Source organism: Magnolia sinica, chromosome 18 (genome assembly GCF_029962835.1).
Source record: "Magnolia sinica isolate HGM2019 chromosome 18, MsV1, whole genome shotgun sequence".
In the NCBI taxonomy this organism is placed as follows: domain Eukaryota; kingdom Viridiplantae; phylum Streptophyta; class Magnoliopsida; order Magnoliales; family Magnoliaceae; genus Magnolia; species Magnolia sinica.
In genome coordinates this window covers 16,002,022-16,025,279 of record NC_080590.1, presented here as the reverse complement: position 1 = coordinate 16,025,279, position 23,258 = coordinate 16,002,022, and the positions used below count along the sequence as shown (strand labels likewise).

Sequence of the window (23,258 nt, the reverse complement as noted above, 5' to 3'; positions counted from 1 at the left end):
TTGAAATCTTGAGACCTTATGATTAGATTAGATGAGAAATAAATGTTGTGGCGGGCCTTCGAAATTTTAGTAGTGGAAATCATTATGACCACTTATATTTGAGTGTGGCCCATTTGATATACATGGGGCCCATTAGTGTGGCCCATTTGATGTACGTATGACCATGTTATGAGGTCTACTTTTATGTATTTTGTAGCCCATTTGTCAGGCCCACTTAGATGTATTTTTATCCATGCCATCCAGGGTAGGCACCCCATTATGATATATATCAGGGCTTATGGGTCGAGGCCCATTAGTGCTGCCCATTTGATACAACCCACTTAACGTGTACGAGGCCCATTAGTGCGGCCCATTGATGCAAGGCCTATTGTGACATGTATTGGGCCCATGATGCGTGACCCATTTGATACGTATAAGACCCATGGGTAGGGCCCACATATTATGTATTTGAAGCCCATGAGCAGGGCCCACCTGAGGTTTATATATGGGCCCCATTAATGTGGCCCACTTGTATTTGAGGCCCACGGGTTGTGGCCCATGGGTCGTGGCCCATTGTGATATATACTCGGCTCATACGTCGTGGCCCATTGAGATGTGTTTCCGACCCATTTAGTGAGGCCATTGTGAAATATTCCTGCTCATGTGATGAGGCCCATTGAGATGTATTTCGGCTCATTGATGCGGCCCACTTGTTGAATTGAGGCCCATTGGTGTGGCGTGCGGCCCAATGTATCGACCCACCGTGATGTGTAGGTCCACGTGCTATATGTGTAAGGCCCACTGTGATGACTATTTGAGGCCCACTTGTTGGATATTTGGGCCCATCTTATGTTTGACTCTATGTGGACCACTCCTTGGGAGCAATGTTGGTTAAATGTCCACATTGCGCTGGGCAGTGATGGTTGGATGTCCACATTGTGACCCTTCCTTAAGCCTTATCAGGCCCATTCTCATCATTCTCTTAGTGGGTTAACCCAAATAAGTGGGCCCCATTTACCATGGACGGATGGCTCCATGCTACCAGATTTGATAAAACCATGGTCGAGGGCTGATCTTTATATTATGATTGATCATATGTTCATCTATGGACCCAGTCTTGTCTATGTGACCGGTCGTCGGTGTTGATTATCGAAGCTGATTGTTGGTGCTAATTATCGATGTAGATTATCGGTGTTGATTTGTCGAGGTCGATTGTATTGGCCGGTTCCGATTGTCGAGGCCGATTCTGAGTATCGAATTCGATTGCCACGGCCGATTGTCGAGACCTGCATGATGTATATGTGACCCGTAGTTGAGGGCCATTGTGATATGTATTAAGCCTATGATGCATGGTCCATTTAATGAATTCAAGACCCATGTGTAGGGCCCACATGTCCTGTGTTTGAGGCCTATGGGCAAGGCCCATTGTGATGTATTCATGGCCCATGGGCAAGGCCCATTGTGATATGTATTAGACCCATGAGCAGGGTCCACCTGTTGTGTATATGTGGCCTTTGAGTAAGACTCATTGTGTTGTATATTAGGCCCTTGTGTGAGGCCGTGGGCCCATTATATGTTTGACTCTATGTAGGCCATTCCTTGGGGGCAATGTTGGTTAAGTGTCCACATGGTCGAGGTCGATTATCGATGCTGGTTGTGGATACCGGTTATGAGTATGTGACAACACATAACATCATGATACATGCCCATACGCATCATCTGCATGTTTGTTATGAGAGGTGGTTGATCATTGCATATGTCATTGAGCATGTTGTTATGAGACTCCCTGGTAGGTGGAGGTTATCTCACATGAGCACACGGTATGTGCAAGACTCTGATGCATGACTGGATTGTATGACTCATGCATCTCGCATTATGATTACTATACGCCCTAGCGACATCATGGTCGTAGCCTCCACAGCATATCGTGAATAGCCAGATAGGACACCGAAATGTTTGGTTCTAGCATACGGGCGCCATAGATGTCCCTGGGTGAAAATCCCTAAACCTCCGAGGCCAGGAGATGCCCCAACGTTGAGACCAAGTGGATACATGAGCGCCCGAGTGCCAAATACCAGGAGATCGCGTCTCCCACCGTGTCGTGGTCGGTTGGGAGGGGGTGTGGCCTTACTCGCCCGAGGGTAGGGGGCAATACTAGGCCGAGTTTGACCGGCTCGTGAATGGGTCCGCTATCGACGTGCCGGATAGGTATTGGCGGACTATTAGCAAGGCGGATAGTGAGGTTTCTTATGCTCACTTGGACTGTGCGGCTGGAAGAGTGGCAGTGCCATTTGGAGTGTACTAAACCCCGGTGATGATTCCAGAGATGAACTGTACCGATATGTGGAGTAAGAGTTGCATACTCATTCATTCATTCACTATCCACTTGGGTTGGTGGTGCGTAACTATTTCTTACGTGTACCTTCGCAATGACCGGGATTTCGGTTGGAGCGTGCAACTAACTAGAGATCAGGAGTTTACCACATTGAGCCTGACTATCCAAATTAGGTATGGGACTGGTTTGGATAGAAGTCCCTTGTGATAGACCCCATAGCTTGTGATACTACGTACCATCATCCCGACTTCACACTCCAACATGATCATTCCATTCACACCGCATATTACATTACATTCGCGGCATATGACATTTTGAGTTACTGTATTTCTACATATATATGGTCCAGATACGGTTAACAGTATTCGTGAACTCATCAGGAATTGTATACCCCATTGCATTCTCGGCATTTGATATTTGGCTCTTTATGACTCCTCGTTTGCGTAGCTGTTATATATTGCGTATTCTGATATTGATTGGCTCATGGACTTGCTCGTATTTCCGCTTACTCTGTTATCGTATGATCTATGATCTTGTGAGTATTTCTGCTTACTCAGATAATTCATGATCTTGTTAGTATCTGTGCTTATTCCGATATTGTACGATTTATGGATTACCAATACTTTCCAGTTTTTATGATTATGGAATTGTATTGAATACTTGACACTTACCTTGTACACACACTTACACCACCCTCTAAGCTTTCTATGAGTTTATGCACGATAGATGCGTGCAGGTGTTATTAGGTTGCAGCGGCGTTGAGCTTGGAGCGTGCAGTTGTATTCTGGAGCTTTGATTTCGATATATGTATTTTCCTTTCAATTGTACTCAAATGATTATATTAGTGGATATGTGATGATGATGTTGCCTTTGTCAATTGGGTAATCTTGTGGTTATGCTTATTACGAGTTAAATGTATATACAAAAAAAAATCCTCCTTGTAGGATCCCAGGATCGGAATCTGGCATATGGAACTATTGACTTAAACTTGATCATCTAATGCAAGTGTCCAAGAGTCCAACACCATGATCCCATGTCCATAGTTTATACAGTACTCCCATATAGAGTAAGGGCAAATTCATAACTAACATCAAGTCAATTCTTGATGGCAGAGAAACTTCCATGCATCTTGACATATGTCTGGCCTCACATAGGATGACTGTATATCTCAATGTATGATGTTCACATATATATGTCATATGTATTGTGCTGGTCATGGCTCATCGGGGTATTAAGATTCATAGATCACGACTCTTCCTAGTTAATGACCTTTGTGTTCAATCTTAAGTTCTTAAGGAGTAGAGGAATAACTCCTCACATAACCCACATCATATAAGTTTAAGACAACATTAGATATTAGTAAAGGTATCAGTCATCAAGATTAATAGCTGAGATAAACCTTATCACATCCACATGGCCAATTGATTAGGGTCCACATTAGTTTTTCATGGTGTAACTTCAACAATTACTAACTTGCCCTAAAATCATTCAGTGCTCAAATTCATTAGTACATATATCGAACAAGACTTCTTAACTAGACGATTAAGGAGTTATACTGATCCTCTATAAGTTTATATGGTCCATCTAATCTAGCTAGCTCCCATAGTCTACCACACTCGACCACATGACTCTAGTTCAATAATTGTCATTCACACATCATGTTTTTTTAACTTTTCACGATCATAACTTGATTACCTAACAACCATGGTTCATTTAAGAGATTCATTAGATCCATAAGAGAATGAATTTTTGTGCACATAACACACCTGAATCATCATAAAACTAACTACTATATTATATGCCAAATGACAATGGTATCATATGATCAACTTAACCAACTAAGTGCCTAACACATCATCATGAGAAGCATACACATTCACCAAAGTGAAATCTTTCCGAGATTATTTTAATATGAACATCCTCTAAACATTCCATGGTTAATTATAGTGTCAATTTTCCTCTAGTGATTAAGACATCCTAAGTCACCAACGACTCACACAAGTGCACCATTAGGATCTCGTGAGTAATCAGGCAACCCTGATGGTATATCCTTTACGCACATCTTTTAATTGACATTATTTAAGTAATGTGACGCAGGGATGAACATCATGAGGTTGATCACCGTCTTCCTCAAGGATAACTACTTCGAATCCATGGAGCTTCTTTGGACTCCTCATAAAGACTTCTCGGATCCACGAGGAAAAAAAGCAAGAAAAATAGAAATAAATTCTATAAAATTCGTAATTTGATTAATGAATGAAATAAACAAGTTCGCAGCCCTTTAAATAGAGATACTAGGCAATGAGAGAAATTTCAGAATCAAACTACAATTAAAACTCCTAGAATTCATAACTTACTATAAATAGTAAACTTACTATTTATAGACGGTAGTGTTGTCTATTAGTGTGCAAGGTTTTTAGCCAAAAAATAGTAAGTATCCTATTTGGCTTCACCATGCTATTCTCCTAATTATTCCAAGCACTTTTCACGTTGGGCACAACTCCTAAAGCCCAACGGATGAAGAGTTATAATCAAACTAAAACTTACCATTTATAGTAAAAATGGAATTAAAATAGGGAAATGACCGTCGATCTAATGATATTTTGCAAATCTGGCATGTACAACCCAGTATAACAGGGTTCGGTGGCTAAAGTAACTCGTTTTACCTCAAAATCATATATTTTACGTCCGATAACTCATTCCAGATTGCAAAATACGCCTGATTTAAGGTTTGACGGTCCAGATCACTTCAGTCTTTGACGGGGCCTTTTCTGATCCATCTTGGCCATGAAGCTGTCCGCGACCCGCTCTACATCATAATGCCTCATGTCTAACCAACTTGATATATAGGAATCCACACTAGTAATTGCTCATTTATCATGGCCATTAACATCCAGTCTCAAGTGCTTGTGGTTAAGGTGAGATAGTACATGCCATTCATTCAATTAAGCAAAGCAATTGCTGAAACCAACCATACTTATGATTCATCAAGTATGACCGGTTGATGCAGATAAAGCCATGGCTCTCATCACCACTTCGTAGCACATGCATGGTGGCAGATACAATGATCAAGATATATGACTGATAACCATGTATTATACATGTTCACAATTCCATATGATGAGACGTCTTAAGAGGCAAACAATACAAGCTTGTTCTATAATGTCTTTTAGTAGAATTTAAGTTGCCATTATGCAATATCTCTCTTGAAGTTGATGGGATATTTTAGAGAGTGGCAATGATCAATTACATAGCTTTCCTATTAGAATCACTCATAGAACATTAAAAAAGTGTAGCGTTAACAAGGATGATTAAAACTAATTGATAAACGATTAAACTACTGTTGGATGTGGAGCCCATGTGGCAAGGTCCACCAAAACGCCCACACGCATGGTGAGTGAAATATGGCTTGGCACATATGTTAGGCTCTAAAGATAGCAATTGGATAACTAGCTAGCTGGGAAGATTTCTGCCTTAATAGCGGGCATGATTTCTTCCCGTAATTGGGTAGGGCTCTTTGTTAGATAGCCTATATTTGAAGCCAGCCATCTAAGAGAAACCATTTCTTTCTAATACTTTTCCCTCTTGCAAAAAATGTTCATTGTCCAGGTATGGTAACCTTCGTACCTCCATTAATAAGGCAGGGCTATCTTGATTTATCATTGCATGGGCCATCTATCTTGACCAGAATTACTAGAGAGGTGGAAAATTTACCATTGTATTGTAAATCCTAATGAATTTGTGAGTTTGATCGGGTCATCACAGCAGGACTAACGTGATACATAGCCTGATTTAGGGATCAATACCAGGTGCAACCACTACCGACATTATCAAATGAAAGAATCATAAGATATAATAAAGCATATATCAACAGAGTCATAGACCAACTTTAGGTCATCAGCCTTAATATAAGTCTTCCGTCAGCGGTATCCAACTTCTATGCCTTTGTCCTACCATGCCTCTCGGATTCCAAATCCATCGTTTGGTAAAGATTACAATGCTGTTCGATTTCCAAAGCAGTTGTATGCGGAAAGAATTGTCCACCGTGAATTCCACAACAGTTGATCATCGGTTGGATATCGTCCTTTTGTGGTTGTGTGATTAGCTCATTTCGATTGATCTTCCCTGAAATGCAGGCGTACAGCAATCACGATCCGGCATTCCGTCATCCGGATGGGTACATCCGAAAGAACAAAGAGACCGTAGTATCTAGCCATCTATCGGTGAGTTGCAGATAGGCGAGTTGGACGGTCTAAATTCAATGCCCAAAACCACCACAATCAGGCACTACAATCATCCAATCACCATGGATCCCGGCCGTGGCCTATCCACGGGACGGCCCACCAGGTCCCCTTCCTAAATCTTAATCTCCACACACCGCATCTCATGGAACTTCGACGAAGCCTAGGCATCAGAACATTTCTCATCTTCACATGTAGGCGCCAGACGTCAGTAATTGTTAGCACCATTTAACAAATTCTTAAATAGTGGTGACTTTCACCTTCAGCGCATACATGCCATTGCTTTAGTAATCTAGACCATCCAAAGCTTTGATCTAGATGCAGATGAAGTGAGGCTGCCGTGGATGGAGGGACAGACACGGGATGAGTGGCTAGTGTGAGGTGGGCTCCACCTGTGTGAGGTGGGTGACTCGTATGAGACAATACTCATGTGATTTGGGCCCACGAGAGTGCTCTGCGAAGGTCCTGTTTCATAGAATGTGGGATGAGTTTCACGTTGACGTATGTATGGTATATCCATGCCATCCATCTAATATTTTTTTGGATCATTTTAAAGTATGAGACAAAAATAAAATAGATCCACATTTCAAGTGGACCACATTCTAGGAAACAATGGTAATTAATTTTTAAAAATATCACGTGAGTCACAAAAGTTTTTTACTAATATTTATTTTTTTCTTTTATTTATATTGTGCCAACTTACCGGCAGATTATATGGCAAATAAACATTATAAACAGCCATAGGATGTTTTTAATGGTGAATCTTGACAGCATAAATTTATCACACATAGATAAAGGTGGGCTCCACGGTCAAGGCCGGACCATGTTGGGCCGCACCTAATCCGTTTCCCAAAAATTACACTGGGAAGATTATCACAGCATCTGGTACTGCATTTGAACTTCAGAAAACTGGCTACCTACTTCTCACCATCCATTTGATATCTATAAAGCAAATGGCTAGGATTGCTTTATAAGAATAATTTTAGACGTGTACTGCGTCTACAGTTTTCCCCAAAAGTTGGATGGTCTGGATTGCTGTGCACGAGTGTCACGCAAAACAGACGTGATCAGATGAGTGACCGTCATTTTCAAAACGGTGGTGAACGATCACAGGAGTTTATCCAAAGCCGTATTATACTCTCCTGGAAGAAGGTTCGCCGATTCGGATTAACATTTGCAAACAAACGCTCGTATTAACGCGTGTTTTCTCCTCCTCCCGCTCGAATCGCCTCTTAGTATTTCATTTCCGTTCTTTTGCACTCCGAATCACATCTTCATCTGATTCTATTTCTTCGCAATCAGATTTCAAAGGAAAGGAAAAGGAATATAAGACGAGATCTATCCCTACAGGTATTTTTCTTCATCCCGTGCTTTCATCCTCTCTTTCGTCGATTTAGAGGTCGGGGGCAGCAGATCGTTCTCGATCTTCTGATGTACGACGAAAAACCCTAGCTCTGTAATCTGGATCTCCTTTTACTTATTACAAGTCTTTCGCTTTTCCGATTTATTCGATCGATCGGCTCCAAATTGAGCTGCATTTTGTTTTCCCATTCCTTGAATTTACTGTGAGTCTTTGTATTCGAAGTTGATTTTGCGTTCGTCTTTTTCTGAGGTAAGGGAATTTGAAGCCGTGCCTTGGTATAGATTGGTTTCGGGTCATTAACTATAAAAGTGTATGGATTCGATTAAGTAACCGAGCTTTCCGATAGTTTAATCGTTCAGATTCGGTAGGTTTCCATGTTTTTTCTGCAGTCAACACACTCCGGAATGTAACCATTTGTTTTTTCTAGTTAGTTTATGAAGTCAGGAAATTACAATGGAAGAAGAACCTCAAGAAACGGGGAAAATTTCTAGCACGGATACTGAGGGGACAAGCAGAAGCAGCGCCACATCGCCGTCGGATGATGTAGCTGGCAATGCAGCTGAATTGGGAGATGACCTCGTCTCACAAGGTGTGAGCTCCTCGAATCTGATTGGTGAAGATTGGGTTGGATCACCCCGCGATGAAGAAGACAGTTTTGAACAGGTGTCTCTGAAAGATCATGATGGGGCTATGCCAGGTCGTCTGGCTGATGCGGCTCCTATCCAGTTGTCGGATGTGGATAACGTGAGCCAGGCCCCTGATTCTTCTTTGGGTAAAACAGTGGCTGAATTGGACGTCACTCTGGCTGCTGATACGCAGGACAACCCCAGCGCAGGCCCTGGTTCGGCAAAATTCTCTGATCAGGGTGGTAAGCCATCATTGTCTTCAGTTAGCTTCGATTCTTCCTCAGGTTTCTATGGAGACATTGAATTCTCTTCTCCAGTAGGGTCACCCCAGAAACCAAAAATCAAACCTGTCATGCCCAACGTGTCCCCGGAGCTCTTGCATTTGGTTGATTCAGCTATCATGGGGAATCCTGGGTGCTTAGAGAAGCTGAGAGGTGTTGTCTCTGGCAAGGAGAATCTTGGAACGGAAGAAGGTGAATTAGAGAGCCTGTCTCTGGCGGTGGTCAACTCACTTCTTGTTACGATGGGTGGGGTCGAATGTTTTGATGAGAGTGGAGATGGGAACCCTCCGAGCGTGATGTTGAATGCCAGGGCTGCTGTTGTGGCTGGTGCACTGGTCCCTTGGCTTCCTTGGGAGAGAGATTCTGTTGGATACATGTCCCCCAGGACACGGATGGTTAGAGGGCTGCTTGTGATTTTGAGGGCGTGCACGAGAAACAGATCGATGTGCTCGGCGTCTGGTCTCCTAGGAGTTCTTTTAGGGTCAGCAGAAAATATCTTTACGAAAGCCAATTCGGATGGGCAGATGCTTTGGGATGCTACCCCTTTGTGTCATTGTATTCAGATTTTAGCTGCGCACTCCCTCTGTGTAGTTGATTTGCACAGGTGGCTTCAGGTGATTACAAAAACTCTTTCTACATCCTGGGCTATGCATCTGATGCTTGCATTGGAAAATGCCATGGGAGGAATGGAAACGAGAGGCCCTGCCTACACTTTTGAGTTTGATGGTGAGAGCTCTGGCTTACTTGGCCCAGGAGAGAGCCGCTGGCCGTTCTATAATGGGTATGCATTCGCGACATGGATCTACGTAGAATCATTTGCAGATACTCTCAATACTGCTACGGCTGCCGCTGCTATAGCTGCTGCTGCTGCTGCCAGGTCTGGGAAATCCTCAGCTATGTCAGCTGCAGCTGCTGCGAGTGCACTTGCTGGCGAAGGTACAGTTCACATGCCACGGCTGTTTAGTTTCTTGTCGGCTGATAATCAGGGTTTGGAGGCCTACTTTCATGCACAGTTTTTGGTGGTTGAAAGTGGTAGCGGCAAGGGAAAGAAAGCTTCCTTGCATTTCACTTATGCGTTCAAGCCACAATGCTGGTATTTTATTGGTCTGGAGCATACTTGTAAACAGAGTCTACTTGGGAAAGCGGAGAGTGAGCTGAGATTGTATGTAGATGGCACTCTGTATGAAAGCCGTCCTTTTGAGTTCCCTCGGATCTCCAAGCCTCTATCGTTTTGCTGCATTGGGACGAACCCTCCTCCCACCATGGCTGGCTTGCAACGCCGTAGGCGCCAGTGCCCCCTGTTCGCTGAGATGGGGCCCATATATATCTTTAAGGAACCAATTGGTCCAGAGAGGATGGCTCGTTTGGCTTCTAGGGGAGGAGATGTGCTGCCTTCTTTTGGGAATGGTGCAGGCTTACCATGGCTTGCAACAAATGACCAAATCCGGACTTTGGTGGAAGAAAGTTTGCTCCTGGATTCAGAAATTGGAGGAAGTCTGCACCTTCTCTATCATCCAAATTTGCTTAGTGGCCGTTTTTGTCCTGATGCTTCCCCTTCTGGTGCGGCAGGTCGGTTATAATATTCCTGGTTAGATTTTTGTGGATAGATTATTGCCAGTATGCTCTTTTCATAAGTCGGTCCATTACCGTACTAAAAAAAAAAGAAAAATAAAAAACAGTCACCGTTAATTCTTCTCTAAATAATGCTTTTTCTCACAAGTGACTATTATTATTCTTCTCTTATCCATTGCCTTGATTTTCAGTTTTATCCTTTCCTTCTATTTCTAATAGATCCTAACTGTTAATCGAAAAAAAAAGAGGAAAAAATGAAAAAAAAAAAAAAAAGAGAAAGAAAAAGAGAAAAAAGCTGAAATAAGTGGAGCTTGCCTAAATTGGATCCAGTTTCCAGTGCATGCCTGTTCCCTTCTGTCACAAATCACAATGCACATAATCAACTTATGCTGCTTTAGAAGTAGAAGCACAATTTCATGTATTATTAACTTGTGATGCTTTTGGATCACAATGTCATGTGCATCATTTCCAGCTTCCAGTGTGTATCTGTTTATGATGCTTTTGAAGCACACACATGTATTTCTTTATGTTTGGAATGTCTAAGGATTGATATTCATCCCTTTTTTCCACTGGTGGAACTGTGGTTTTCTGTTAATAGGGTATATATGTTCTAGGTCAGTTGATTTGGATTGCGAACACATCAAGCATCTGGTAATTTACATTTTTATGGGATGGATAAACGAATACATCTGCCTAAAATATTTTGGTGTAATGTGGTAAAAGATTATGGTGAGGAAACAGCAGAGACCTTTCTCACACATGAAATTACAGATTCGGATCCATCAATTGGTAGGGTGTTTGAAGTCCAGATTTAATCAAATAGTAACCATCGTATGCTTTCAGCTCTGCCCGGCAGCAACTACGTCAGCTGGTCGCCAACCTAGGTAAAGGAGGGTTGATATCAGGTGGGCAGCTGGTCACTGAATTATGAGAATTTCTATTTAGTGAGGATTTACACTGACCTGCTGACCTCAAACTTTCTGGGACAAGGTTATGTTTATGACTATCTATCACATGGAGCAGAAATTGAACAGAAGAAAATATGGAGCATCACTCAGGTTATTAATTGACGATCACAATAATATTCTGCTATAAAGGAATTTCCATGGGTGATTTGTGCCACTATAGATTTCTTCTTTGAATTTAAGGGGCTGTTCAACAGAGACAAACCAAAATGTGGACATAGAAAACTGACATAGAATCCTCAGGAAATGGTGAATTGCATGTTCCAACAGTAATTCTGTTGTTTGGTTTTGTACACAGTTTTCCGAGGACATGCTAAAAGGTCAACTTTCAAAAACTGAGGATGGTCCTTTGCAACCTTGAAATTGGCACTCAATGTGTTTTTTTTGGAAGAAATCGTAAGCCACATTTTTCTGACTAAAACCTTTGAAATGGAAAAGGCTTTCCACAGCTACTCTTTTCCCCCCTCAAATAGGGGAAAACTCGGATTTTGTGGAAACTATTTTCATTTCCAAAGTATTTGACATTCCCAAACAACCCCTTAAAGGAGTTTTAAGTGATAGTTTGGGAAGTGGTTTGATGGAGGTTATTGATGACAAAAGCAATCGACCTGTCATTCAATGCATTTGGTGGCCATTGCCAAATGTTATGTGGAAGCTCAACTTTGGTGGAAGCTCCAGAGGCAAGCCTGGGTCAACAGGGATAGGCAGTGTCATAAGAGATGCCCAAGGTGTTATTCATGTCGTTTTTGGAGGAAATCAGGGATATTAGGTAGACCATCTTGGTTTCTTTCTCTCATCTAATATTGAAGTAAATGATGTAGTGGATGAGTTGGCCAATACTCAAGAATCATATGATTGCAGTCTCCCTTCCCCTTTTGTAATTTCTTTTTTCCCTTTTTAATGTAGTCTAGCCCTGAGAAAACAAGGTAAATGTAAAAATCTTTTAGAAGATGTATTGGGACTAATAAACTGCAGAGGTACTTCTTGTCCTTGGGTGAGCTGTTATGGTTTTCTCAATCTTATGCGGTGCTACAAGTAATTGTTTGTTGGGATGTTCTCCATGGTGAAGTTTATTTCTAAGGAATTAGGATCACTGTTAGATATGTTTTGACCGCAATGTTGTCAAAATCCTACGATTTATGATATTCGATTTTCGATTTTCGATTTGAGTCGAATCTTAAACAAAATGATTTGAATCCCTTCTTATATGAATCCTACAATTTTATGATTTGAATCCTACGATTTACAATTCAAATTATACCTGTTCTCTTCCATTTTAAGCTTCACTAGGCTTTCATTTTATGTTTTTAAATTGATGGGGTCTTTAAAAATCATTTAGAAAAAACCTTTAACTTAACAAGAATCATTTTGAAAAGGTAAATTATTTTATTTTGTTCTTTATAAGAGATTAAATTACATATATTCTCTTGAATGTTTGGGATTACCCAATGCACGTGGTTTGCGGGTGATTGCGTGCATCTGCAGTGATTAGTCTTGCCTTAAAAAGGGGCGGAGGCACCTTGTTGTCATAAAAAGAAATTCTCTTCAATGATAAATCAAAGAGCTTATATTTATATATAATTTCTTACTTCTTAACTCGTTGAAACCACCAAATTGATGTATGACTTATCTAGAATGTTTTTATGGATGGTTATGATCATATTGACTAACATGTATTGTAGAATGATGGTTAGAAATCAAAATATCTTTTTTCGTTGGTCTACGAAATCAAATGCCACTTTTCTAATGCAATTCTACATTCAAGAAACGTAACACGAACACAAATTATTAAAGGATCCTTGTATGTTTTTTAAGGAAAATTTCTTGAAAGGCAAAAAAAAAAAAAAAAAAAAAAGAAGAAGAAGAAGAAGAAAGAAAGAAAGGAAGAAAAAACAGAAAAAGAAAAAAAGAAAAGAAAAAAGGAAAGGTAAGAATCATTTAATTTTTAAGTAATACCATGTCATGATAGTGTTGAAGTTTTTAAGTTTTTCTAATTTATTTATATTTTTCATATTTTGAAGAAAATCATAAAAAATCTTACGATTTACGATATGATTTTGCGATTTGATATGATTCAACCCCTATTACAATTTGCGATACGATAACGATTTTGACAATATTGCTGACTGGTACTATTGTAGAAGAATGCTATTAATTGTCAAGGGCCACCATTAGTTGACCAATCTTTTTATTAACATAAGCTTAACACAAAAAGACCACTCATACAAAGTATAGATATGCATGCACATATGCCACTACATGCACAATATTTTGTAGCACTTGCCTTCAAGTTGTAGCATATACACCAATCATTTCTAACTTGGAACAATAACATATAGTTGATCACTAGCAAGATACATGCCAAACACATCTGCTAGTTGGTCACTAGTCACCACCTTCTCAGGCACAAGATGACGATAAACTTCAATATGCTAGCTATGCTAAGATGTTATTAGTGGTAACATGAATAGTTAGTTGATTATCAAAGGAGTTGTTGATGATGAACATGAGGGGGACTAATCTCTTGTAAGTTATAACTATGTCCAAAGTTGCTTAACAGTTAGTTGGCGGCATGCATTTAGGGCCCATTTGGATCCCTATATTAGTCAATCCAAGGGGAGTTTCTGGTCCTGGTAGTGGTCAATCCTGAATTGGTGGCTACTAGATTGCGCTATGTTTTGTTGGTTATCATCCTAGATTAACTAATACAAGGATTCAAAGACAAATAGAAGATGAACTGTGCATTGACCAATACCATGCGAACAAGCCTCAGTTTATCTAAGTAGACTGTTCTTGCTGCACGTCCTGAGAATATGACTTGATGTAGAAATACATTATACAAAGTACAAATTACAAACTAAAACAACAAAAAACACTACAATGTTACAAATACAATTACAATTTAGAAACTACAAATGAGTTACAACTTACAAAATAAAAAAATAAAAAAATAAAAAAATAAAAAATAGGCTATACTATACACATTGATCCCTAATCCATTGTGACACATCATCACTACAATCATTGTCACCATTGTCCTTATTGGAGTCATCTCCTTCTTCGACATATACTTCACCTTCTTATGTTTCTTGGTTACTGGTTCGCACTAGTTGCTTATCCACATCCAATGGTCGATCTTGATAATCTTTTTCTTGTATCTCTTTAATCTCGTCTACTTATTGGTCTTGACTGCTACTAGGCCTTGTGCTCTCCCATCTTCTTCGCCTTTGACTTGAGGATTTTTCTTCAGGTGCCCATCCAAATGTGGCATATTTTATTTGGGCCCATGTTAGGTCCTTGCCTGCAAAGGTCAGGTCCTCTATTTCTATAAATCACTCATTGTCTGCCTCCAAATTATGTAGGCATATGGGATCATAGAAACCATGCTTTTCTTGCCTAGCCCGGAATTGTTCTCACAACTTTTGGTTGTATTGGACAAAGACCAGGTTATTTAGCTTCTTTTGTTTAAGACGATTCTTTTTTTGGTGTGAATCTTTATAACATTTCAATTGAAAGTGAATTAACGATTACTATTGGCTACGTTTAAGTTTTAATATTCACTCTAAGTCTAAATTCAATATTTGAGGAGTGAATTGAAAAACTTACCTACTTGAACATACTCTAGTTGTACTTGCAACCACTTGCAAAACATGTAAGGATAAGAATTTTCATGGCCAACTTCTTCAGTGCTGGGTCGTTCCATTCGGGTCCACTTCTTTTGGGTCCACTCTGTTCGGGTCCACTAGTCAACCGTGTAAACAACGGTTAAAGTAAGTTACACTTTGTAGATTGTAAGAAATTATTCTTAAGTTAGAGCAACTTGTTAATATGTTTATACTTGGTAATTTCATAGTTCTATGCCCGATGACTATCTCTTGAAAAAATCCCCATACCCTTCATGTAGAAGTTTGGTAGGGCAAAATTCTCCTATCCTGTTCATCTTTATTTAGAACCATTCACTTTAAAACATCAAGAAGGCCTACCACATGCGTCGCTTCTACCTCACTCCAATTGGCGCAAGCGAAGAATATGATTGGATTAAGGATGTAGGCAACTGAATACAATACAAATGACATTTGACTGCTCCATCTCTTATCTATAATATCTAATATAGGCTTATAATCACGTTCTTTATAATTAAAGTGATTTGCAATTTGTTTTTAGCTATTTCCATCGCATCATAGATGTATCTTATTGGTGGCTTCTCATCACTGTCCACCAATATTAATACACCTACTAAAGGTTTTGATGATTTTAAGGTCTTTAACACTTGTGTTTAAAATAATTGCAAAATGATAGTTTGTTGGACTAATTTTCCTTTGGTCTTCTTTGACCAAGGCCGATTATTACAATCAACTGACACAACAAAGCTTCTAAGCTTAGATTTTTTTTGTATACCACCTTTTTAGTGTTAAAAAGGTTGTTGTGCATCAGGTGACGATTGGATTAAACAAATTACAACCAATGTGTTTTTTCATGTGGAGAAGGACATGTTTATACATACACATAGTTATTCTTCTGGCACTATCAATCACTTATATAAGATGCGTACATCTTTTAACATTAAATTTATACAATGTGCCATGTATGAAATCCAAAATAAACCGTGTCTCTTCTCCATGAGAAGGCAACCGACGGCTACATAGGAAGCTACATTGTCTGTGATAACTTGGAAAACATATTCTTCTCCTATTTCCACAACTACACTAATTTAAATGAATATTTGGCCGTGTTGGAATAGGCAAATGCATCCATAGACTTAAAAAACATACATCCCAATTGGACATTTAATGAGAAAGTTAATGAGTGTTCGATCGGATCTATATCCATCCATCGGCCATTAATGTACCTCAATATATTTCACAAGCCTCCTTGCGTTTGTAGTAAAGCCTCTAGTAAATTCAACATCGGTTTTGAGGCAAGTTTCCCTCACTTCATGATATGAAGGGGGCTTAAGTCCAGGTCCAAATTGACCTATTACTTAAACCATAACTTTGAAGGTCTTCAATTTAACAATGTTAAAAGCAACACCGGTTTGGTATAATCGCTTAACAACGTACTGAATTGTGGTTTTCTTATCTTTATTTTTATATCATTTTTCGAGTGTTGTTTGAGTAGGTCCTTTTCCTTTATCCCTTTGGTCAACCACATCCTTGGGATGTGGTCTACACCACCTATCCATTGGTCCATGCCCACAAGATCTTTTGGGTGCCGGTGGTCTAGATAGCCCTATGGATGTAGGTGTGGCATCATCGACATCAACAACATCAACATCAACATCTATATCAATATATTCATAAGCTTCACGTTCTTTCAATTCTTATTTAACTACCAAATTGTCATGCCTTTTTCGAGCATGTTTGTCTATGTACTCCATGATTTCCGTTCGGATCTCTGGAGTAACATTGAGACATGCTCTTGCACTCTATCCTCAGGGTGTGTGCAAGGTGTTGCTTGTGCCGGCCAGTGGCACTGACACTTACAAACCTGCAAAGCTCGCACATTATACACGATTTTTCAAAAGTGCTACGTTAGTGCCCATGCTTCCATCCCGGGCCATTAGACTTCTGTTTCAAAGAAGAAGATTGGAAAGAAGACATGATGAGAGATACGGATTAGATAGAGCCTAGACTTTAGAAAGCCCTTACACATAACACAATCAAACTTGGAAAAGATTAAGACATGATGAGAGATACAGATTAGATAAGAGTCTAGACTTTAGAAAGCCCTTACACATAACACAATCAAACTCGGAAAAGATTAGCAATGTATTGAGTGCAAAATTAAGAGTAGAGAGAGAGAGAGAGAGAGAGAGAGAGAGAGAGAGAGAGAGAGAGAGAGAGATTGTCCGATCGTGTAACCCCCCAAATCGCATGCCATGATGGCATCCATCTGTTCCAAAGATTGTCTGATCGTGTAACCCCCCAAATCGCATGTCATGATGGCATCTATCCGTTCCAAACTGCATAAGCAATCGCACAAGACAACACTTCACATCACGTGTCCCAAAGTACCACATGAGTGAAAGATCTGGAACTTTCTTCAGCTGAGTTCCACCATGTGCACGTTGTGGCCCAACAGTCATTTTTATTGCCCACCATGTACATTATTTGGGATGCCACTCTATACTAGCTCGTGTGAGATGAACAATATGGCACGCCTTTGTCACAGTTGATTAAAGGGAAACACTTAGGTGAGTGACTCGTGGCATGCTTGCCAAAATGACACACATGTAAAAGATCAGGCCTCTCTTTAGATGGTCCCATCGTGAACATTCCTTGGCCGAACATTCCAGCTAGTCTGCTCATCAAGTTTGCAACTCATACGGTGAATAGAGACTGTTGATTGCCTTTTTTCTAACCAAACATTCTAGCTAGTCTGCTCATCGAGTTTGCAACTGATACAACAAATATAGACTGTTGATTGTCATTTTCTAACTGGCCATTTTTCCCATGTATGGCCCACCTGATGAGTGGATTGACCTGGTTTCTGGCCAGGCATGTTCATGATGAGTCCCACTTGACGAAAGGTCTGGATATTGCGCATATTTGCTGTGTATTGCATCTTCATTCTCTCCCTTTTGAGGGGATATTTTAGAGTGGATTGCTCCATCCGGGAATGTGCAATCACATTCTTTTGAGGGGCCTCAACAAGGGATTGGGAGCACATACATTGATTGGCCAATCCATGAACCAATACAAGGTGGATAATGGGCTGTTAGTGATTCCATATATCATTCTCTTGGATAGTACTCAGGGATCATTTGCCGATCCTTCCTATTGCTTCTCATCATCTGCCGTTGTTGATATAATTGAGAATCAATTTGGCATCGTCCACTGATTGTCATTTCGGTGTCCTTAGCTACCTGACATGTTCGTTAAACGTGCGTATTTTTTGACTGCTTTGGCAGAGAACTTGCTGCTTTCATGTTTGTGGCTGAATTGAAGTTGTGAACTCGTGTTATATTTCAACATATTCTATTTGGTTCTCCATATGGCAAAGTGGTTGGTTGTGGAATGGCCTAGGGCTGATAATGTATTGATTGGGAGCCCCAGTCCAGGCTTTTAATGGCAGCTGGGGGAATCCTCATCTTTGAATTAGCTGGACGATTTCTCATCATCCTTTTTGTTTTCTTTTGGCTTTCTTTTCTATTTCCAGTTATCCTTCAAAAAAAAAAAAAGAAGTAGAAGAAGAAGAAGAAGAAGAAGAAGAAAAATAAGAATAAATCTATTTGGTTCTAAGGCAGTGCTTTATGTTTCAGCTCTTGAAATTGACATTTTATTGTACTCAGGAACTCACCGGAAACCTGCCGAGGTTCTTGGGCAGGTTCATGTTGCTGCTCGAATACGCCCAGTAGAGTCATTGTGGGCCTTGGCTTATGGCGGTCCAATGTCTTTGCTACCACTGGCAGTAAGCAATGTGCAAAAAGATAGCTTGGAGCCCCAGCAAGGGGAGTTTGCTTTGTCTCTGGTCACCGCTTCTCTGGCTGCCCCAATATTCAGAATTATTTCCATGTCTATTCAACATCCTGGAAATAATGAGGAGTTGTGTCGCACCCGAGGGCCTGAGGTTCTGTCATTAATACTACACTATTTGTTGCAAACTCTTTCTACATTGGATCACGGAAATAAAATTGGAGTAAGAGAAGAGGAACTTGTTGCTGCAATTGTATGTCTATGTCAATCTCAGAGAAAGAATCATGCACTGAAAGTGCAACTTTTCCGTACTTTGCTGTTGGATTTGAAGATGTGGAGTTTATGCAATTATGGACTACAGAAGAAGCTTCTTTCTTCACTTGCGGACATGGTTTTCACTGAGTCATCAGCTATGCGAGATGCTAATGCTGTCCAGATGCTTCTTGATGGCTGCAGGAGATGCTACTGGATTGTTCGTGAATCGGACTCTGTTGATGCATTTTCATTGCATGAGGCATCACGGCCTGTGGGTGAAGTGAATGCCCTGGTTGATGAGCTCTTAGTAATCATCGAACTTCTTGTGGGAGCAGCATCTCCTTCATTGGCTGTTGATGATGTCCGTTGCTTGATTGGTTTCATAGTTGATAGTGCACAACCTAATCAGGTACCATATACGTTTAATTTCATAGTGTTTTAGACTGTGATTAATATATGTTAGTTGCATAGTATCTGATTTAATATATTAGGAACTATACCACAATACTTTTCTTGCCTTTTCATTGGTTCTCATTTTCATTATGCTTATCTCGGCCATTTCCTGGGTCCCTTTTCGTATGTGCCTAGTTTAGTCAAACATGTGCATGGTAGTTTGTCATTTGATTGCTAAAAATTTAACTATAATATTCTGGACCTCTGGTGTTTAATTACATCTTACTGGTTATTCATGCTCTCTAAACAAAATATAGTTATTACTTGAGTGTGTGTGTGTGGAAATATTCGTAATGGTTGTTGCTTGTTTGGATAGATGGTTTGGGCTAGAGGCTTATGTTTCTTCATGGCTTGCATCTATAAATTTTCTCAGCCTGGAATTAGACTAAGCATTTCATGCATCCATGTAGAGGTTTTATCCAAATAGATATCACTACCACCATCACTGCTGCCCTCATCATCATAACCTTGTCTGAGCAAGTTTCATCTAAATATTATATATGCTTGTTTTAGGCAAATGCTTGAGGAACTTGTCTCTTACGTTTTCTTCTGGTGATTTATTGTGGAAAGAGTTTCTAATTGTTGCACCTTTCCAGGTTGCCAGGGTGTTGCACCTGATCTATAGGCTAGTGGTACAGCCAAATACATCTAGGGCACACACATTCGCAGAGGCATTCATTTCTTGTGGAGGAATAGAAACACTTCTTGTCCTTTTGCAGCGGGAAGCAAAAGCTGGTAATCATTCCATTGCAGGAAGTTCTAGTGTGAAGGGTACTGACTATGTATCAGCTGCAGAAAGTTCTACTGTAAAGAGTACTGAAGATGTAGCTGCAGAAAGTCCCAGCATGAAAGTTCCTGAAAATGTATCAGTTGAGGGATCTGGACTGAAAACTAGTGACGACCAACAAGGAAGCCCAGATGACCGTCTTGGATCTCCTGAGGAAAAAGAGTCTATTTCTCAAGAAGGTTTTCAATTGCAGTCTTCTGATAGTGGTGATAGCTCCATCATGGTTTCTGTGGGCATTAATATTGGAAGATCAACATCCTCCTCTGAGAATCAATTTATTAGGAATCTAGGGGGTATCAATTTCTCAATAAGTGCTGACAGTGCTAGGAATAATGTTTATAATGTTGACAATGGTGATGGGATTGTTGTTGGGATAATTACCCTGTTGGGTGCATTAGTGACATCCGGGCATTTGAAGTTCAGTTCAAATGCTGCTTTTCCACTCACATCAAGTAACATTCTGGGTAATGGACTGCCTGATGAAGGCAACGCCATGTTTTCTGATAAAGTTTCTCTGCTACTCTTTGCATTACAGAAAGCATTTCAAGCAGCACCACAGAGGCTAATGACTGCAAATGTGTACATGGCTTTATTGGGAGCAGCGGTAAGGATAGAATTTTGATTCCTTTTTTTGTTACCTTGTCCCTTCGATTTGTTTCTTCCTTTTTCAAAGTTAATCAAAAGTTTGAACAAACATCTGCACAGCGTGCATGTAATTTTCCTCCAATTAGTATTTTTGAAGGATGTTATGCGACCTTCAGTTGTGGGAACATTTCATTGATTTATTTGCTTTTGTCTAGGGAACCGAAGTATGTTTGGTCAACTCTACTAATCATTTAACAATTATATTTCTGACAGTTAAGCAGGGAATGCTGTATCTTTCCTCCCTTGAATGTTTCAGAGACTGCTTTGAATCTTCAGTATTAGGAAGTCAATTTTATTGTAACTTTCTTCATGAGGCATTAATTGATATGTACCTTTGACAGAATTGGCCCCCTGTCATCTCTTCAATGACTGTCACTCAGTTGGGATAAGACTTTAGGGGCTCCTAAAAAGTGCAAAACAGTAAAAAAGGATGAGAATGCCCTCAGAATGGGGATTTCCGAGGGAGATAATAATCATGTACCTGCTTTAATAACTTCTTAGCATGTTGACCACTTATCATCCTTAGGGATCACAACATCTCCATAATCTATCACACGAGAGAGGTAAATGGTGTTGCAATGTTTACACAATAGAGAGTGTTAGTTGTGCATCTCTTGTAAGTTGTAACAGAAATTTCCCTCCCTAGTGATCTCCTTATTCTTAAATAAAATCTTTCTTTACTCTAAAAAAACTTTTCATTAAAAAAAAAAAAAAATTCTAAAAAGAAACTATCACAATGAGACGCATTAACTCTCCCGCACAACAACCACATATCCAGGACTAGGCCACAAGCCTTGTACATGAAAAAAATACATGACAACACTAGTCATGAGCTTTAACATGTAGATATCCTAGCAGTGGAAACTGGAAACCTGATCATATATATATATATATATAAATTTTTTTTTTCCTGAAAGGTAACACTACCAGCGATTGAACCCTGGATTACTCACACACACCAGAGTCTCTACGAGCTCATCTAACGAGCAGGAGACAATATATCTCTATGGACACATAACAGTATCCTATCGGTAGTTGAGGTAAATCTAGTTCCAGTAATGGACACATAACCAATCCCTATGGCTTCACTCCAGATCTTGGCATTCAGAGTAGTGCCACCTTTTTTATTATTATTATATGTTTTTGGATATATCTCACTTTGGCACCTACATCAAAATGTTCATTGACTTATTCCAACATCAATCATGCAGGGGAAAAGATCCCAAAAAACAGAAATATCACTTTATTGAATAAAACAGGAATGTCATTATCAAGTAGGCCCAACTGGCCACATGACCACACAGGCATTAAACATGTGACTGTCTTTCAGGCCACAGTTACCAATACTTTCATGCTATGTCAGTATGTAGAAAATAAGATGAAAAGAAAGAGCCTTGGAAAAGCTCTAATGAAGGTGATGGCAAAATTCTTTCATAAAAGCAGGCTTCTCTTTTGTGTTGGTTAGTACTCCGAAACTATTTCAAAGTGTATACAATTGTTAGAAAAGTTTAGTTTCTGTTCCCACCTACAATTGCCAAGTCAATCACTATAAATCAGAAGAAAAAAATTTGTGAATGATTGGTGGAATGAGGTTGAGTTAATGAGGAAGAAGACGTTTGTGGTTGTGACAAAGAAAGTGCTCATGAGTCATGACTCTGCTTCCAACCACAACACTGAAGAGAACTATTATCTGTACTAGCATGAGTGAGTTTGGTGGACTTGACACTTAAGTGGGGGAAAGCAACCAGTTCTAGGGACTTGAATATCCATTTTACATCTGGCATTATTGTGTGTTTATGACGTATGTTCTTGGGTCATCCTTTCTACTTGCAGTTTTGCGTAGTCAGTCATCCCTTCACCTTTGTATCTTTGCCATAATTAATTTGCAGCATTCTGTTTATCTCTATTTTGTAAGTGGAAATTGGACATGGAATGTTAAGAGCAAAGTGCACAATTTTTTTCTTTAAGTGCATTTTCTTTTAGAAAATGAATCACCAACTTGTTAATTAAGTCATTGATTCTAAGCAACCTATGTAATTGACTATTAATTAGTGCCTGTGAGAATTTTGTGCTCTCATTGCTGGGCCCCAGCCCAGATGAAGGAGGGGGGTTATGTCAGGTTGGCAGCCAGTTTGTATGAGAATGATTTTGATCATAGAATTGGAGTTGGGTGGCTGAAAGTGGAGATGTGCCTCTGGAATTTTATGTGATCACTGCATAACAATGAAACTAAATGGTAGGTTTTATAGGATAGCTATAAGACTAGCCATGCTTTACTGGACTTTGGGCAGTCAAGGGACAGCATTTTCATAAGATGTGTAGCAGGAACGAGGGTGTTGAG

The 23,258-nt window shown here is 40.0% G+C and overlaps 2 protein-coding genes across 3 annotated transcripts in view; one reads left to right on the top strand and one right to left on the bottom strand.

The window, feature by feature from the left end:
* Positions 1-23,258, bottom strand: part of LOC131233248 (geraniol 8-hydroxylase-like) — a 91,922-nt gene that overhangs the window by 27,703 nt on the left and 40,961 nt on the right. The window lies entirely within an intron of this gene.
* LOC131233247 (BEACH domain-containing protein C2-like) overlaps positions 7,714-23,258 on the top strand; it is an 84,980-nt gene continuing 69,435 nt past the window's right edge. Inside the window, exons 1-4 of one of the 2 annotated variants that reach the window (XM_058229894.1) lie at positions 7,714-7,905; positions 8,350-10,394; positions 18,654-19,441; positions 20,082-20,876. In XM_058229894.1, the coding sequence (XP_058085877.1) occupies positions 8,372-10,394; positions 18,654-19,441; positions 20,082-20,876 (3,606 nt within the window). In that variant the 5' untranslated portion in view covers positions 7,714-7,905; positions 8,350-8,371. Of the gene's footprint in view, positions 7,906-8,345; positions 10,395-18,653; positions 19,442-20,081; positions 20,877-23,258 lie in introns of both variants that reach the window. The other variant, XM_058229893.1, reaches the window with a different exon arrangement.